The sequence below is a fragment of the Manis javanica genome, chromosome 3, assembly GCF_040802235.1.
Source record: "Manis javanica isolate MJ-LG chromosome 3, MJ_LKY, whole genome shotgun sequence".
NCBI classification, from domain to species: domain Eukaryota; kingdom Metazoa; phylum Chordata; class Mammalia; order Pholidota; family Manidae; genus Manis; species Manis javanica.
In genome coordinates this window covers 123,376,485-123,396,567 of record NC_133158.1, presented here as the reverse complement: position 1 = coordinate 123,396,567, position 20,083 = coordinate 123,376,485, and the positions used below count along the sequence as shown (strand labels likewise).

The following is a 20,083-nucleotide window of genomic DNA, read 5'->3' as shown; positions in this document are numbered from 1 at the left end:
GTGGAAATCTCCTCCCAAAAACACATAGAGCTATGAAAATATAACAAAGAAAAATCTTCCTAAAATAGAGACCACAGGACACAGGACAACATCCAGACCACATCCACACCTGCAAGAACTCAGCGCCTTGCGAAGAGGGTAAGATACAAGTCCCGGCCAGGCGGGAGCCGAGCGCCCCTCCCCCCGGCTCCCGGTGGGTGGAAAGAAACCCGAGCGGTTTTTTTTTTTTTTTTTGGAGAGTGCTTTTTGGAAACCTTAAAGGGACAGGGACCCCGGTGCTAGGGAGGCAGGGTGGCGGGACCGGTGAGTGGGTGCCTGGGACCGGCACTTGAGGAAGGAGGAAATCGCGCGTTTTTCCCTTTTTGTCTCTTTTTGGCGAGTGCTTTGTGGAAGCCTTAAAGGGACAGGGACCCCGGTGCTAGGGAGGCAGGGCGGCGGGACTGGTGAGCAGGTGCCTGGGACCAGCGCTTGAGGACAAAGAATATCCCGCATTTTTCCCTGCGGGACCGGTGGGCGGGGGCCTGAGACCGGCACTTGAGGACGGAGGAAATCGCGCATTTTTCCCCTTTTTTTTCCTATTTTTGGCGAGTGCTTTTTGGAAGCCTTAAAGGGACAGGGACCCCGGTGCTAGGGAGGCAGGGCGGTGGGACTGGTGAGAGGGTGCCTGGGACCGGCACCTGAGGACAAAGAATATCCCGCATTTTTCCCTGCGGGACCGGTGGGCGGGTGCCTGAGACTGGCACCTGAGGACGGAGGAAATCGCGCGTTTTTCCCCTTTTTTTCCTCTTTTTGGCGAGCGCTTTTTGGAAGCCTTAAAGGGACAGGGACCCTGGTGCTAGGGAGGCAGGGCGGCGGGACTGGTGAGCGGGTGCCTGGGACCGGCGCCTGAGGACAAAGAATATCGCGCGTTTTTCCCTGCAAGACCAGTGGACGGGTGCTTTTTGGAAGCCTTGAAGGGACAGGGACCCTGGTGCTAGGGAGGCAGGGCAGCAGGACCAGTGAGCGGGTGCCTGGGACCGGCGCCTGAGGACAAAAAAAAAATCAAGTGTTTTTTCCCTTTTTTTTTTTTTCTTTCTGTTCCCTCTCTCATTGTTGCTGTTGTTGTTTTGGTTTGGAGAGTGCTTTTTGGAAGTCTTAAAGGGGCAGGACAGGTCACTTAGACCAGAGGCAGGGAATCTGGGGATCTCTGGGCACTCTAACCCCCTGGGCAGCAGGGAGCACAGAGGCCCCTTATGGAGATAAATAGCCTCCCAGCCGCTCCCCCTCCAACGGGGCTCCACCATTTTGGAGGAGCAGCCCCAGCCAGGCCACGCCCACAGCAACAGCACAGATAAACCCCATAGCAACCGGGCAGGAAGCAGAAGCCCTGTCTGCACACAGCTGCCCAGCACAAGCCACTAGAGGTTGCTATTCTCCCAGGTGAGGAAGGCAGGCCACAAACCAACAAGAAGGGAAGCTCTTCCAGCTGTCACTTGTACCAGCTCTGCACACTATCTCTATCACCATGAAAAGGCAAAACTACAGGCAGACAAAGATCACAGAGACAATACCTGAGAAGGAGACAGACCTAACCAGTCCTCCTGAAAAAGAATTCAAAATAAAAATCATGAACATGCTGACAGAGATGCAGAGAAAAATGCAAGAGCAATGGGATGAGATGCAGAGAAAAATGCAAAAGCAGTGGGATGAAGTCCGGAGGGAGATGACAGATGTCAGGAAGGAGATCACAGAAGTGAAACAATCCCTGGAAGGATTTATAAGCAGAATGGATAAGATGCAAGAGGCCATTGAAGGAATAGAAGCCAGAGAACAGGAACGTATAGAAGCTGACATAGAGAGAGATAAAAGGATCTCCAGGAATGAAACAACACTAAGAGAACTATGTGACCAAGCCAAAAGGAATAATATTCGTATTATAGGGATACCAGAAGAAGAAGAAAGAGGAAAAGGGATAGAAAGTCTCTTTGAAGAAATAATTGCTGAAAATTTCCCCAAACTGGGGGAGGAAATAATCGAACAGACCATGGAATTACACAGAACCCCCAACAGAAAGGATCCAAGGAGGACAACACCAAGACACATAGTAATTAAAATGGCAAGGATCAAGGACAAGGAAAGAGTTTTAAAGGCAGCTAGAGAGAAAAAGGTCACCTATAAAGGAAAACCCATCAGGCTAACATCAGACTTCTCAACAGAAACCCTACAGGCCAGAAGAGAATGGCATTATATACTTAATGCAATGAAACAGAAGGGCCTTGAGCCAAGGATACTGTATCCAGCACGACTATCATTTAAATATGATGGCGGGATTAAACAATTCCCAGACAAGCAAAAGCTGAGGGAATTTGCTTCCCACAAACCACCTCTACAGGGCATCCTACAGGGACTGCTCTAAATGGGAGCACCCCTAAAAAGAGCACAGAACAAAACACACAACATATGAAGAATGGAGGAGGAGGAATAAGAAGGGAGAGAAGAAAAGAATCTCCAGACAGTGTATATAACAGCTCAATAAGCGAGCTAAGTTAGGCAGTAAGATACTAAAGAAGCTAACCTTGAACCTTTGGTAACCACGAATCTAAAGCCTGCAATGGCAATAAGTACATATCTCTCAATAGTCACCCTAAATGTAGATGGACTTAATGCACCAATCAAAAGACACAGAGTAATAGAATGGATAAAAAAGCAAGACCCATCTATATGCTGCTTACAAGAAACTCACCTTAAACCCAAAGATAAGCATAGACTAAAAGCCAAGGGATGGAAAAACATATTTCAGGCAAACAACAGTGAGAAGAAAGCAGGGGTTGCAGTACTAATATCAGACAAAATAGACTTCAAAACAAAGAAAGTAACAAGAGATAAAGAAGGACACTACATAATGATAAAGGGCTCAGTCCAACAAGAGGATATAACCATTCTAAATATATATGCACCCAATACAGGAGCACCAGCATATGTGAAGCAAATACTAACAGAACTAAAGAGGCAATGCATTCATTTTAGGAGACTTCAACACACCACTCACCCCGAAGGATAGATCCACCGGGCAGAAAATAAGTAAGGACACAGAGGCACTGAACAACACCCTAGAACAGATGGACCTAATAGACATCTATAGAACTCTACATCCAAAAGCAACAGGATATACATTCTTCTCAAGTGCACATGGAACATTCTCCAGAATAGACCACATACTAGCTCACAAAAAGAGCCTCAGTAAACTCCAAAATATTCAAATTCTACCAACCAATTTTTCAGACCACAAAGGTATAAAAGTAGAAATAAATTCTACAAAGAAAACAAAAAGGCTCACAAACACATGGAGGCTTAACAACATGCTACTAAATAATCAATGGATCAATGAACAAATCAAAATAGAGATCAAGGAATATACAGAAACAAATGACAACAACAACACTAAGCCCCAACTTCTGTGGGATGCAGTGAAAGCAGTCTTAAGAGGAAAGTATATAGCAATCCAGGCACACTTGAAGAAGGAAGAACAATCCCAAATGAATAGTCTAACATCACAATTATCAAAACTGGAAAAAGAAGAACAAATGAGGCCTAAAGTCAGCAGAAGGGGGGACATAATAAAGATCAGAGAAGAAATAAACAAAATTGAGAAGAATAAAACAATAGCAAAAATCAACAAAACCAAGAGCTGGTTCTTCGAGAAAATAAACAAAATAGATAAGCCTCTAGCCCAACTTATTAAGAGAAAAAGAGAATCAACACAAATCAACATAATCAGAAATGAGAATGGAAAAATCACGACAGACTCCACAGAAATACAAAGAATTATTAAAGACTACTATGAAAACCTGTATGCCAACAAGCTGGAAAACCTAGAAGAAATGGACAGCTTCCTAGAAAAATACAACCTCCCAAGACTGACCAAGGAAGAAATACAAAAGTTAAACAAACCAATTACGAGCAAAGAAATTGAAACGGTAATCAAAAAACTACCCAAGAACAAAACCCCGGGGCCGGACGGATTTACCTCGGAATTTTATCAGACACACAGAGAAGACATAATACCCATTCTCCTTAAAGTGTTCCAAAAAATAGAAGAAGAGGGAATACTCCCAAACTCATTCTATGAAGCCAACATCACCCTAATACCAAAACCAGGCAAAGACCCCACCAAAAAAGAAAATTACAGACCAATATCCCTGATGAATGTAGATGCAAAAATACTCAATAAAATATTAGCAAACAGAATTCAACAGTATATCAAAAGGATCATACACCATGACTAAGTGGGATTCATCCCAGGGATGCAAGGATGGTGCAACATTCGAAAATCCATCAACATCATCCACCACATCAACAAAAAGAAAGACAAAAACCACATGATCATCTCCATAGATGCTGAAAAAGCATTTGACAAAATTCAACATCCATTCATGATAAAAACTCTCAGCAAAATGGGAATAGAGGGCAAGTACCTCAACATAATAAAGGCCATATATGATAAACCCACAGCCAGCATTATACTGAACAGTGAGAAGCTGAAAGCCTTTCCTCTGAGATCGGGAACCAGACAGGGATGCCCACTCTCCCCACTGTTATTTAACATAGTACTGGAGGTCCTAGCCATGGCAATCAGACAAAACAAAGAAATACAAGGAATCCAGATTGGTAAAGAAGAAGTTAAACTATCACTATTTGCGGATGATATGATACTGTACATAAAAAACCCTAAAGACTCCACTCCAAAACTACTAGAACTGATATCGGAATACAGCAAAGTTGCAGGATACAAAATTAACACACAGAAATCTGTAGCTTTCCTATACACTAACAATGAATGAATAGAAAGAGAAATCAGGAAAACGATTCCATTCACCATTGCATCAAAAAGAATAAAATACCTAGGAATAAACCTAACCAAAGAAGTGAAGGACTTATACTCTGAAAACTACAAGTCACTCTTAAGAGAAATTAAAGGGGACACTAATAAATGGAAACTCATCCCATGCTCATGGCTAGGAAGAATTAATATCGTCAAAATGGCCATCTTGCCCAAAGCAATATACAGATTTGATGCAATCCCTGTCAAATTACCAGCAACATTCTTCAATGAATTGGAACAAATAATTCAAAAATTCATATGGAAACACCAAAGACCCCGAATAGCCAAAGCAATCCTGAAAAAGAAGAATAAAGTAGGGGGGATCTCACTCCCCAACTTCAAGCTCTACTACAAAGACATAGTAATCAAGACAATTTGGTACTGGCACAAGAACAGAGCCACAGACCAGTGGAACAGATTAGAGACTCCAGACATTAACCCAAACATATATGGTCAATTAATATTTGATAAAGGAGCCATGGACATACAATGGCAAAATGACAGTCTCTTCAACAGATGGTGCTGGCAAAACTGGACAGCTACATGTAGGAGAATGAAACTGGACCATTGTCTAACCCCATATACAAAGGTAAACTCAAAATGGATCAAAGACCTGAATGTAAGTCATGAAACCATTAAACTCGTGGAAAAAAACATAGGCAAAAACCTCTTAGATATAAACATGAGTGACCTCTTCTTGAACATATCTCCCTGGGCAAGGAAAACAACAGCCAAAATGAGCAAGTGGGACTACATTAAGCTGAAAAGCTTCTGTACAGCGAAAGACACCATCAATAGAACAAAAAGGAACCCTACAGTATGGGAGAATATATTTGAAAATGACAGATCCGATAAAGGCTTGACGTCCAGAATATATAAAGAGCTCACACGCCTCAACAAACAAAAAACAAATAACCCAATTAAAAAATGGGCAGAGGAACTGAACAGACAGTTCTCTAAAAAAGAAATACAGATGGCCAAGAGACATATGAAAAGATGCTCCACATCACTAATTATCAGAGAAATGCAAATTAAAACTACAATGAGGTATCACCTCACACCAGTAAGGATAGCTGCCATCCAAAAGCAAACAACAACAAATGTTGGCGAGGCTGTGGAGAAAGGGGAACCCTCCTACACTGCTGGTGGGAATGTAAATTAGTTCAACTATCGTGGAAAGCAGTATGGAGGTTCATCAAAATGCTCAAAACAGACTTACCATTTGACCCAGGAATTCCACTCCTAGGAATTTACCCTAAGAACGCAGCAATCAAGTTTGAGAAAGACAGATGCACCCCTATGTTTATCGCAGCACTATTTACAATAGCCAAGAATTGGAAGCAACCTAAATGTCCATCGGTAGATGAATGGATAAAGAAGATGTGGTACATATACACAATGGAATACTACTCAGCCATAAGAAGTGGAAAAATCCAACTATTTGCAGCAACATGGATGGAGCTGGAGAGTATTATGCTCAGTGAAATAAGACAAGCGGAGAAAGAGAAATACCAAATGATTTCACTCATCTGAGGAGTATAGGAACAAAGGAAAAACTGAAGGAACAAAAGAGCAGCAGAATTACAGAACCCAAAAATGGACTAACAGAAGATCAAGACCTAGCTTGGATACCCAGAAAATGAACTAAGATATGATATGAGGAGGAGCTTCCGGCATCAGCACTCTCTGGAGGACTTGTGCCGGGGGATGATCATCAAAAAGCCTCCACAGGGATCCGGATGATGCTGCAGTTGTGGCTGCATCCAGCCCACCGTCTCCTGGACTTGCCATAGGAATGAGGAGGGAGATGTCTAGGCTGGCATGTGCATACAGTGAGACAACGAATTTGACCGGATCTGTACTGTTGGAACTCAACCAGGAGTTGGGAGGGGTGCAAGTTGTAGCACTCCAAAATCTTATGACTATAGACTATCTACGGTTAAAAGAACATATAGGATGTGAACAGATCCCAGAAATGGGCTGCTTTAATTTGTCTGATTTCTCTCAGACTGTTCAAGTACAGTTGGACAATATCCATCATATCATAGACAAATTTTCACAAATCCCTAGGGTGCCTAAATGGTTTTCTTGGCTTCACTGGAGATGGATGGTAATTATAGATTTGCTTTGTTTATGTCACCGTATTCCTATTATGTTAATATGTGTGTGCAAATTAGTTAGTAGTTTAAAACCTATACACACTTAAGGTACTCTACAAGAAGATATGTCAAAGAAATAATCAATCCTCCCATGTTTCCTTCCATATGCCAAATCTGTAGCTTTTCTTCTTTCTTCCTAATTACAACCCTTAAATCGAATTCGTGCCTCATACCGAATTTACCGAGTATCATAATTCCTCCAGGTGGTAAAGATACCTCGAGACAAGTGCTGGGCATAGAAGCCACAGGGCATAAATCTGCAAAGAAGTAAAAAGCTAACCTTTTCAAACAATATGGCTTCTCTCTCACTTACCAACTTTACATTTCCCTGTATGGCCCCTGAAGATGACTGGTTAGCCAGAGACGGGTAAGATTCCTCAAGGGAGGAACAACCTAAGACAGGCACAGTCACAGGGGGGCCATCAGGTGAGAATTTGGGAATCAACAGAGGTGAGGCTCAGAACCTCACCCCCCCTGCTTTGAGAGAAATCTTCTGCATCCGTGGATGTTTTGCTGCCCTTGTCTAGCCTGGATTAATACTTAGTCCATAGGCACACACCTGATCATCTGATCATCTACATTTGCCCTCTTACAGCACTAAACTATGTTTTCTACCTTTATCTTGCAGCTACCTACCACTTCAGCATTTTATTAAAAATAAAAATAATAATAATAATAATAAAGGGAGAAATGTGGGATCAACATATAAATCAAGTACAAAAATCAAACGAATATTCTTATTTGACCTGATTGTTTATAGGTCATAATGCGAAATCAAAACCGAAAGTTTCTGTGATGAATGCCTTGTACTGTTCACCATGTAAGAATTTATTCACTATGTAAGAACTCGTTCACCATGTAAGAACTTGTTCATTATGCTTCAGAAGATTGGAGACTGACGAGAATTAGACTTGAGATGGATTAATGATTTTACATTGAGCATAGACTCCCCTATACTGAATTTTATTGTTGTTAACAACCATTTGATCAATAAATATGAGAGATGCCCTCTCAAAAAAAATAAAATAAAAATTTTTTTAATAAAAATAATAAAAGGAAAAAGAAAAAAGCTGGCAAAAAAAAAAAGAATAAAATACCAAGGACTAAACCTAACCTAGGAGGTGAAAGACTGATACCCTGAAAACTACAAAACTCTCATGAGAGAAATTAAAGAAGACACCAATAATTAGAAATCTATCACATGCTCATGAATAGGAAGAGTTAATATTCTTAGCCATCCAGCCCAAAGCCATTTAATACAATGCAATACCTATTAAAATACCAATAGCATTCTTCAATGAATTGGAACAAATCACTTTAAAATTCATATGGAACCACAAAAGACCCCGAAGAACCAAAGCAGTCCTGAGAAGGAAGAATAAAGCTAGGGGGATTACGCTTCCCAACTTCAAGCTCTACTACAAAGCCACAGTAATCAAAACAGTTTGGTACTGGCACAAGAACAGACCCTCAGACCAGTGGAACAGAATATAGAGCCCAGATATAAACCCACACATATATGGTCAATTAATACATGATAAAGGAGCCATGAATATACAATGAGGAAAAGACAGTCTCTTCAATAACTAATTTTGGGAAAACTGGACAGCCACATGTAAGGGAATGTAACTGGATTACTGTCTAACTCCGTATACAAAAGTAAATTTGAAATGGATCAACCTAAATGTAAGTCAGAAGTCATAAAACTCTTAGAAGAAAACATAGACAAAAATCTCTTGAATATAAACATGAGTAACTTTTTCCAGAACACATCTCCTTGGGAAAGGGAAACAAAATAAAAAATGAACAAGTGGGACTACATCAAACTAAAAAGCTTCATATGGCAAAGGAAACCATCAGCAGAACAAAAATGTATCCTACAGTATGGGAGAATATATTCAGAAATGATCTATCCAATAAGGATTTAACATACAAAATAGATATAGAACTCATATGCCTCAACACCCAAAACACAAATGAGCTGATCAAAAAAATGGGCAGAAGACCTGAACAGACACTTCTCCAAAGAAGAAATTCAGATGGCCAACAGATACATGAAAAGATGTTCCACATCACTAATCATCAGGGAAATGCAAATTAAAACCACAATGAGAATGGTCATTATCCAAAAGACAGGAAATAACAAGCATTGGCAAGGATACATAGAAAGGGGAACCCTCCTACACAGTTGGTGGGAATGAATGTAAATTGGCTCAATGGTTGTGGAAAGCAGTATGGAGGTTCTTCATAAAACTAAAAATAGAAATACCATTTGACCCAGTAATTCCACTCCTAGGAATTTACTTGAAGAAAACAAAATACCTGATTCAAAAAGATATATGTACCCCTATGTTTATCACCACAATGTTTGTAATAGCCAAGATATAGAAGCAACCTAAGTGTCCATCAATAGGTGAATGGATACAAAAGATACGGTACATATACACAATGGAATATTATTCAGCCATAAAGAGAAAAGAAATGCCATTTGTAACATGGATGGATCTAGAGAGTATTATGCTCAGTGAAATAAGACAGGCAGAGAAAGACAAATACTATATGACTTCCCTTATTTGTTGAACACAAAAACAAAGCAAAACAGAAGGAATAAAGCAGCATTAGATTCATAGACACTTAGAAGTGACTAGTGGCTACCAAGGGGGAGGGGGAGAAGTACTGTTGAACCACTGTGATATACATTTGATAAAATTTTTAAAAATTATAAAAACAGAAGTCCTGGCACCTTCTGCTTTATTCCTATCAGAGAACTGAGCTTCTAGGTAAGAAGTCCCGACTACCTTACTGGAGAAGGCCATGCAAAGAGGCCCTGGAAGATGAGATACCACCACAGAGAAAGAGACCAAGGTGCCAAGCATACAGCCCCAGGGAGAGTTCAAGTTATTACAACCATGTGAAGTAATCATGAGATATAATTAAATGGTTGTTTTAATGCACTGAGTTTGGAGTAGTTCATTACCCAACAACACACAAATGAAACACCAGAATATTAACAACAGTAACAGCAAATCTCATACTGTTATATACATTATATTAAATGTATAAACCCAGTTTAATAAGCAGTCTTAATGAAAAGTGATTTTTCACTTAAGAAATCAAAATATGTTTTTCACTCTGGACTCGTTGAACAATTTGAGGAATACTGCCATTTTAACAACATTAAGTCATCCAATCTCTGAACATGGGGTGCCTTTCCATTTATTTAGGGTTTAATTTCTTTCAACAATGATTTACAGTCTTTAGAGTATATATTTTCATCCCTTTTATTAAATTTATTCCTGATTATTTTGTTCTTTTTGATAATATTGTAAATTGAACTGTTTTCTTAATTTCATTTTCAGATTATACATTGCTAATGTTTAGAAATAGTTTATTTTTTATATTGAGTTTGTATCCTGAATCTTTAAACTCATTTAGGAATTCTAATAGTTTTTTTAGTGTATTCCTTAGGATTATCTATATACAAGATGTCATCTGCAAATACTTCTTCCAACAAAGAAGCCTTTTCTTTCATTTTATTGCCTAAATGCCCCGGCTAGAATCTCTAGTACAACACTGAACAGAAGAGGTGAGCATAGACATCCCTGTCTCATTCCTGATCTTTAGAACACATTCAGTCATTGAGGATTAACTATATTTGTTGTGGGATTTTTTAAATACACTTATCAAGCTGAAGAAACTCCATTCTACTCCTAGCTTGCATATTTTGTAATCACAAAAAGGTATGAAACTTTTTCAAATGTTTTTTTCTGCCTCTGCTGAGATGATTATGTGCTTTGGTCCTTTATTCTATTGATATGGTATATTACATTAATTGATTTTCAGATATAAGCCAACTTTGTATTCCTGGGATAAATCCCACTTGATCATGGTGTATTACCCTTTTTATATGTTCCTGGATTTACTACTACTTTGTTGAGGCTTTTTGTGCCTGTATTCATAAAAGACATTGGCCTATAGTTTTCTTGTGATGTCTTCATCTGGTTTTGCTGTTAGGATGATATTACCCTTGTAAAATGAGTTCAGAAGTCTTCTATTTTTGGAAGAATCTGTGAAGAATTGGTATTAATTCCTTAAATGTTTGGCAGAATTCACCACTGAAATTACCTGGTGCTGAACTTTCTTTTTGTGGGATTTTAAAAATTACAATTCAGTCTTTTGTTATAGGTCTATTCAGATTTTCTGTTTCTTCTTGAGTCAGTTTTGGTAGTTTGTGTATTTTAGGATTTTTTTCACCTCATCTAGATTATCTTTTTTATTGACATGCAGTTATTCATAGTATTCTTTTACAATCCTTTTTTATTTTTGTAAGGTTGTGAGTAATGTTTCCTCTTTCATTCCTGATTTCAGTCATCTGAGTCTTTTTTTCCTCTTGGTCACTCAAACTCAGGTTTTCTCCATTTTGGTAATTTTTCAATTAGTCAGTTTCTGATTTTTTATTTTCTATATTGTTTTTCTATTCCCTATTCCATTAATTTCCTCTAATTTTATAATTTCTTTCCTTCAGCTTTAGATTTAAGTTGTTCTTTTTCCAGTGCCTTAAAGTAGAAAGTTGGGTTATTGATTTGAGATTTCCTCTTTTTTGTGTGCATTTGCAATTACAAATTTCCCTCTCAGCACTGCTGTCAGTGCATCCCATTAGTTTTGGTATATTGTGTCTTAATTCTCATTTATTTCAATGTATTTTCTCATTTCCCTATGATTTCTTCTTTAACTCATTGGTTATTATCAGTGTATGATTTAATTTTCACATTTTTATGAATTTCCAAAATGTCATTCTGTTGATTTCTAGCTTTATTTCATTTAGGTTAAAGAACATACTTTGTCTAAATTTCAATCATTTTAAATTTATTGAGGCTAGTTTTATAGTCTAGACTATGTTCTATCCTGGAGAACGTTCCATGTGCACTGAAGAAAACTGTATTCTGCTGTTATTGGGTGGAATGTTATACAGACGTTTGTGAAGTCTAGTTGGTTTATAGTGTTATTTAGTCTTTTATTTTCTTGTTACTTCACATTTGCTCTACCCATTGAAAGTGGGGTATTGAAATTTCTAACTATTATAGTTGAATTGCCCATGTGTCCTTTCAATATTACAGTTTTTGCTTCATATACTTTGGAGCTATTTCTAGATGTTTATAATTCTTATATCTTCCTGATGGATTAACCTTTCTATCATCATAAAATCTCCTTCTTTACCTCTAGTAACATTTTTTGTGTTTTAAAGTCTATTTTATCTGATATTAACATAGCCACTCCAGCTTTTGCACAGTTATAGTCTGCATGATATGTGTCTTTTCTCATCCCTTCACTTCTTGTATCTTTGAATACACTGGCTGTACCTTTGAATATAAAATATGCCCCCAGTAGATACCATATAGTTGACTCTTATTTTTTTTTATTCAGTCTGACAATCTATGCCTTTTGCTTGGATCGTTTATCCATTCACATTTAACATTGTTATTGATATAGCTGGATATATGCCTGCCATTTTTCTTTTAGTTTCTATATGTCTCATATCTTTTTTCCTTTTTATTCATCATTTACTGCTTTCTGTTGCATTAAATGAAAACTTCTTGTGCAGTATTTTATGTATTTTAATGATTTTTTTGCTATTTGTAAGTTACTTTCTTACTGGTTATTCAACAGCTTATCATATCCATCTTATCAAAATTTTCTTCAGATTTTACTAATTTTGTTGAGATATAGAAATGTTACTCCTATACAGTACTACTCCCTCTTCCCTCTTTTGTTGCTATTATGTTATAAACCCAACAATACAGTGTCATAATTACTGCTTTATGTAAGTTTATGTCTATTAAAGAACTTAAGGAAGGAGAACAAGTAGATATTTATGGAGTTTATTACATTAACCTTATTTACTATTTCTGCTTCATTTGTTACTAAGTATTTGAGTTCCCATTTATAGTAATTTCTTTTTTCCAATACAGCTTTGCTCCCACCCACTTCCTTTGTGCTGTTGTTTTAGAAATATTATATCTCTATTTAGAAATGTTATATTTCTAAATATTATACTTATATTTATATTTTCTTTTGGAATGGCATAATTACTTTACTGGTACTCTGTTTTCATGTGGATTTGAATGTCCATCTGAGGTCATTTTTGCTTTCAGCCTGAAGAACTTCCTTAAGTATTTCTTGAAAAGTGGGTCTGTTAGCAACAAATTCTTTGTTTTTGTTTATCCAGGAATGTCTTTATTTTACCTTCATTTTTGAGAGATAGCTTTGCTGTACATAAGATTCTTAGTTGACATTTTTTTCATCACTTTGAATATGCCATCCCACTGCTGTTACCCATTGTTTCTGATAGGAGTCAGCTGTTAATCTTACTAAGGTTCCCACATACATGATGAGCCATTTTTCCCTCTTGAAAATTTTTCTCTTTGTCGTTCACTTCCAGCATTTTTACTATGATGTTGTGGGTAAAATTGCAATATTTCCAGAATCTCACCCCTGGCTTTAGTGCATCTGTACATCAATATGTAACTCTAAGGGGTGGAGAGAATTAGTCCATCTACATATCAGTAGGTAATTTCAAGGGTGTGTGTTGGGGGCGTATCTGGACTGGAGAGGTTGGGTGGAACTTTCTCTCCTGCAGCCAGGTAAGGATGGGGATGACTGCTTGTAAGAAATAAAAGGGTTTCTTAAATTTATTTCTCCCTTTGACTGAGTTCGATTTTAGAGGTATTTTGCCTCAGGATTATCCCCCAAGAGTTACAGATGTGTTTAGGTGAAGCTCTCTGCCTTTATCCTACTTGGACTGTACTGACCTTCATGGATGTGTATATAAATATTTTTCAATTTGGTGAACTGTTTTAATCATTATTTCTTCCAACACGGTTGCTGTTCCTTTCTCTTTCCTATTTCTGGTATTCCCATTCTATATATATTGGTGCATTTAATAGTGTCCCACATTTCTCCAAGGCTCTGATTATTTTTATTTATTCTTTTTTCTCTTTTTTCTTTGTATTGCATAATCTATCAGTCTATCTGAAAGTTCCATAACTCTTTCTTCTACCAGTTCAAATCCATTATTGAGACCCTCTCCTGAAGTTTTCACTTCAGTTATTGTAGCTTTCAAATCCAGAACTTCCATTTGCTTTTTTGTGGGACCTTTTAGATATTTCTCTCTTTTTTGATAGTCTCTATTCAGTGAGAAATTATCACAGGTGCCTTTACTTCAATCACATTTTCCATTAGTTCTGTGAACATATTTATAGTGGAACCCTCATAAATGGGATTAGTACCTCATAAAAGAGGCTCCAGAGAGATCCTTAGCCCCTTCTGCCATGTGAGGGTACAACCCAGAATCTGACCCAGAAGAGAGCCTTCATGCACCACGCTGGCACCCTGATCTCAGATGTTCAGCCTCCAGAATCATGAGATAAAAGTTTCTGTTGTTTATAAGCTACCCAGTCTGTGGTATTTTTTTATAGGTGTCCAAATGGACTAAGATACTCACTGACTGCTCTACTTTTTCAATAATGCCCTGGGGCATCAATCAATCCACAGTATGATCCAATTAAATTCAGGAAGGGATAGTTTTAAGGCTTTGAGGTATTCTGACCTCAGGAAGGCTCTTCTTAACTGTCTCTTTCCCTGGTTCTCTCTGGCAAACAACCTGGCCTATGGGTTAGCTTGCTGCTCTCACAGAGCTATCAGCTTTCTCTTAACTGCTTTCTACCAAAATTTCCTGTGTTTTCAAGAGTGTCTTTAATTTTCAACGCCCCCACATTCTATTTGAAATAAAGTCAGTTCCTTTGGGGACTCACTGTTTATACTCACTATTCTTATGGAATATCTCTCTCCCTGAGCAAAAATTTCTCAGTCAAAGGCTATAGCCTCTGGTCTTCTTAGCTTGCCTTTCACAATGTTGGAACTCTTCCCTATAAGGGAGCTGGGGCAAGGGCAATCAGAGCTCAGTATTCTTGATATGTGCACCTAGGGTAGGGCTTCTGTTCAATGAATTAGAGCTGGGTAGGAAAGTAGACTCCAACCTCTCAGCCATATTTACCAGGACCTCAGCTTCTGCAACTTGGAGTTGGAGAATATAAGAAATGCTGGCAGCCTTCCCTTCATGGTGAGATATTATACCCCTTGATTGGGAACTAAGAGGAGAGAGAGCCCTGTCTTCTTGGCCATTGCTACCCAGAGTGGAGCTTCCTTCAGACTAAGCTGAGAGGGAGCAGGTCATGACTCAAGCATCACAGACTCACTGTTCTTACCAATATTTTGTAGATTTCCTTGAATAAATGTTTCTTCATTTGCTGGATGCTGTTAGTACAACTTTCAGAGACTTTAAAAGGTTATTTTTTATAATTTTCAACAGTTATGATAGTATTGCTGAGAAATGGATCCATGGGGCTCCTCACACTGACTTTCCAGAAGTGGAATTCCAACTATACATTGTTTTTTAATATAATAAAATGTTATTTAATTGTGAGCAAGACAGCTTTTATAGCTATTTAAATATTTCTTAAATTTCATTTTGCAATTTAGTTCTCAATTTTTTTAGGGTTTAAACATTTTTAGTAGCCCTTGAAGAGTCCATAAGCCCTAGGCACATTGTCTAGAGATCCTCATAGGAAAAAAGCTTGGATGCAATTAATTCACTTTGGTGGTAGAAGAAGTCACTACTCCAGCATGTCTAGTTGTCTCTACCAGGCACATTCCTATTTGAGCAGCATTCTAACTAGACCATTCCTTCAGCCCCAACAAGGGAAATATGGATCCTAGGCATTTAAGCCACAACTCCATTGTAAAATAATGAGTTGTGGACTGAATTTCTCAGTTAAATGTATTCTTCTGGTTGCATAATACCAATGCCAATAGTATCTAAAAGTAGTGAGCTGGGTTGCAAGTCAAAATCCTACTGCTTTTGCCACCAAACAGCCACCAATCTGATCTCCTATTATATAAGGAATGTCTCAAAGAATATTCCCTTCTGCTTCACAGTTTAATTGGGCATAGCCAAACATATGAAACTATTTTAGAACAATGATACAATAGATCAATGATTACTTCTAATATGAGATGACAACTGGACTGGAAATGTGAAACCTGCATGTGGGATTACTGACACCGACCAGCTGAATGACTAAGGGTTTCTACTAACTGGAAGCCCCATGTGAGCCATACGTGCCCTATCAAAATCCTAGAGTAATCTGAGATGCATTAGTAGAAAGTCCATGTTTACTTAGGAAGCACCTCTGCATAGAAATAGCAGTGCAGCATAAGTTGTAGGGAGGATTCAAAATTGAAAGGGATGGGGTGGGGAAAATCAAACAACTCTTTTCTGATTCAGAAATTCTGTAGTTGAACCACTGTGACTCCATAGTTCAGAATAAAAGGGATAGGATGGTCCTATGTCTGTCCTGCTTGGATAAAAACACACCTGGACACCGTCCACTTATGAGCTGCATATTTTATGATGATCTATGACAAACTCACAAAATCCAAAGAAGATTCCCCACAGCAAACTATATCACATGGGGAACACTTGAAGGGCTTAATATTTACTTGAAAAACAGGGTTTAGGAGGCAAAAGAATTATGCACAAATACTTCAGGCTGTTCTTAAAATGTAAAAATTGCCTGGTGTTAGTCAATATTCAAGGTATTTCCAAGCACAATGAATCATTCATTTATTCAGCAAACATTTATTCTGCATCTCCTTAAAGGGAGGCCCTGTGTTAGGTAACTTCTAGGACATGTGGATAAGTAATGAAGTATCCAGAAACAGAGATAAGACAAGTACAGGAATAACCAACTAGCCATACTACCAGGGAGACTATGAGAGGCATCATGTGAGTAGAAAACCTACTTTGGAATTCAGAAGCAAGAGTCCTTATATCCCACTAGGAGGATCAGAGAAGGCACCTGGAGTGGGAGGCATTGAATTGGGCTTGAAAGGCATCTATTTCTGTAAGGAGAAATATACTAAGGAGTCATTCCAGGTGAAGGGAAAGCAGAAGCTAAAGCTTAGAGGCAGGAACAGAGTTGGAAAATACAGCAGAACAAAGCTAAAGAATTGAATAGCCTAAGTTGACCAACCATAGGTGTAGAGATATCAAGCGTTGGGGGTTAAGACTCGAATGTTGCCAAACAGTAAAGAGCTTATACCTGAGGCTACAGAGAAAGACAATGTAAGGGCATAATTGAAGCTTTTGGAATACACAAATGCTGCGTGTTTTTATTTCTGGCATAGGTTAAAGGCAAATGCAGGAGAGGCAGGAGGCTTGCACAATGGTTAGTCAGGAGAAAATGAAGTCCTGAAGCAGGTCACACGCAGGTAGCAGTGGGAATGGACATGAAGAGAAAGACCCATGAGATATTTCAGAAACTGTTTCAACAGACCCCAGACCTAAACAGTCAAACCTAAGGGTCTATGGAAAGAGCTGAAACCCCAGTTGGAGAAGGAACTGGTTGGGTGACAGAGGTGGCAGAATGAGTATGGAAGCATAGTGCTGTTACCCAGATGAGTGGCCAAGACTGGCCAAGTGAATGTTCTAACCCATTTCACTCCAAGCACTTCTCAACCCTTCCCCAACTCATGATCACCCTGAGAGGCTGCTCACCCAGAAAACACCCGAAGAGAACCGTTAAACGTAGAGCCAATTCACTCTAGCAGGACTCCAGTGTCTACTCAGTACAACTCTCCAAGGCAGGCGCTACTGCAGGGTCAGAGACCTCCTCAGTGAAATCCCAAAAGAGCATCTGAAAAGCTGCCTTCTGGTCCTGAGCTCACCACTCATTATGCCTGAAACCTTAAAAGATGAATCTTCTAAGTCTTAATTCTTCATTTGTAAGAAGGGGATGAAGGTGAATACCCCACCTACTTCAGAGGTTTGTAAGATTGCACAGGAGACACAATGCTTTAAAGCACATGAATGCCCGGGTTCATTGGTTCTTTGAGAGTCGAAAAGCACAGCCAGTTCACGTTTGTATCCAGTTGGAGCTGACTATAGAAAAAGGGAGGGAGCAGGTTGGTAAGAAAATACCATAGCCTGGGCCTGAGGCAGCCTGGTGTTGGCCAAGGAATACTGCCTGCCAGATGTTCTAGAAAACACTACATCCAGAGAAATAAAAGGGACCTTAATCATCCAGGTCTACCTCATCAAAAACACATGGGAAGCTTCACCCTGAGAGAGGTCTAGTGATCTGCGCAAGATCTGTAGAGGCAGACAGCCCAGAAATATGACCAACAACACATTCAGTTTAGACAGTGTTTTTACCCATATTATCTTATAAGTAGCCTTCAAGCTAGGTGGGAAGGATTATTAAATTCCCATTTTTCAGCCGTATAAGATTTGTTCAGGGAAGGATTCAAATACAAACGGTCCCCAGTGCACTGCTCTTTTCCTTGCACTACAATCTCATGCACATGCTGGTATTTAGCACAATCACTGCAGCATCTCAAACTCAAAATTCCGTTTTATTTCATCCTGCCTTCAGCAATACTTCACATTCAGCCCTCTTTGGTAGAATTCTATAGACCTTTGGTCTTAAAGAAATACCAGTCCGGCAGTCACATTTGGCATCAGAAACATTCTTTAAAACTGAAATCATCAAAACTGGGCCTTCCCATATAAATCATCTTCACCAAGTATACCCCCACATGTGTATCATTCCAGATTGTATATCATTATTGCACTACATAAACTGGGCTAGGGTACTCGAAGATCAATAATGGCTCACTAATTGAAGTACTATGTAACTTACAAAGACAGTTTTACCAAATGGGTAGAACACTGAAGTAAAAACTTTCTGACTTTACCAGTGAAAATTGATTTGTATTCATAGAAGGGTCTTAAAGTGAAGAGGGCAACAGAAGATAACCCTGGTAATTCTAGTCATCTACATCCAAAGGATGTGAACAACCTAAACGTAGAGAGGTCCAGGGAAAGGGCAGGGGAAGAAAATGACAAGAAGGAATTTATTTACCCCTGCCTCAGTGTCCATTTGACTACTTAGGGCCTGTCTTTCCACCACATCCCTTATTTCAGGAGCAAGGTGTGCATGTTCTGCTCCCCGTTTTTAACCCACGGAAGAGAATTAAAATTACTCAGTCTTATTGATCTTGCACAGGTTTTCTCACTGGGTTCACCAGGCGTGGGCCGACACCTCCAGGTAGTGCTTCTCACAGACCAGGGAGTCAGACTGCGCAACGACCCTCTGATGTAACCTGCACCTCGCTGCGCTGTCTTGTGAGCAAGCCTCCAGGAGTTTGGCAGTAGTTTCGGAAGGAACGCACCGGCAGTCGTTGCTCACCTTCTCCCTCCTTTCTCGTTACCGCGCTCACCACCACACAACTGTCCACCCCCGCCCGCGGTCAGAAGCGGGTAACGGATCGTGACAGGCAGTAGCCCTGGTCGAAAATTCAGCAGACCTGGCGACTGCCTGACGGAGGCACCTCCCCTGGCCTGGCCCAGCCCCGCCAGACGTGGGGGACCCAGGGCCCCGAGGGCCGCGCCCCAGGGATGCCTACTGCTAGCCGCCCACAGCGGCCTCCGAGGCAGCGAGGCCGCGACGCCGGGGCACAGGGTCCCCTCCCCCTCCGGCCTTCCCGGAGAGGACGCTGCGTCTCGGCGGCCGGGGAAGGCAGGAGGTGGACTGGAGCCCAGAAACTACGCGCCCACCCTCCATCCGTAGGGCGCAAGGGAAAAATATTAAAAGCTTCGTTACCGACATGAGTGATCACTGTAGTCAGTCGCCGGCTGAGCTCCTGAAGGGCCATTTCTTCTTTTAACCAAAACGTCATTTCACTGGAAAACCACTCAGTATAAAAGGCATCTCCTCCCGAGGATGCTCTGCTCGCAACTCCTTCCTCGCTCTCTTCAGGCACAAACGAGTCGCTCCCGGTCAAGGCCAACTTTCCTGGGCCGCTGGGCTAGAGGACGCCAGCCACGTCCTGCAGGGGATTATTTGAAAGATGCAGTGGAGCACCTTTTCCAACGGAACGTCAGTCTCTGACAGCGACAGCAATGGCAGTTCTGGAGGTGAGAAGCAAGTCGCCCTAATCTCGC

At 39.9% G+C, this 20,083-nt stretch overlaps 1 protein-coding gene across 2 annotated transcripts in view; it reads right to left on the bottom strand.

The window, feature by feature from the left end:
* The window catches only part of MCF2L2 (MCF.2 cell line derived transforming sequence-like 2), a 278,657-nt gene extending 258,782 nt beyond the window's left edge, over positions 1-19,875 (bottom strand). For both annotated transcript variants that reach the window (XM_037003598.2, XM_037003606.2), the window contains exon 1: positions 19,743-19,875. In XM_037003598.2, the coding sequence (XP_036859493.2) occupies positions 19,743-19,818 (76 nt within the window). In that variant the 5' untranslated portion in view covers positions 19,819-19,875. The remainder of the gene's footprint in view (positions 1-19,742) is intronic.
* Between the last annotated feature and the right edge of the window lie 208 nt (positions 19,876-20,083).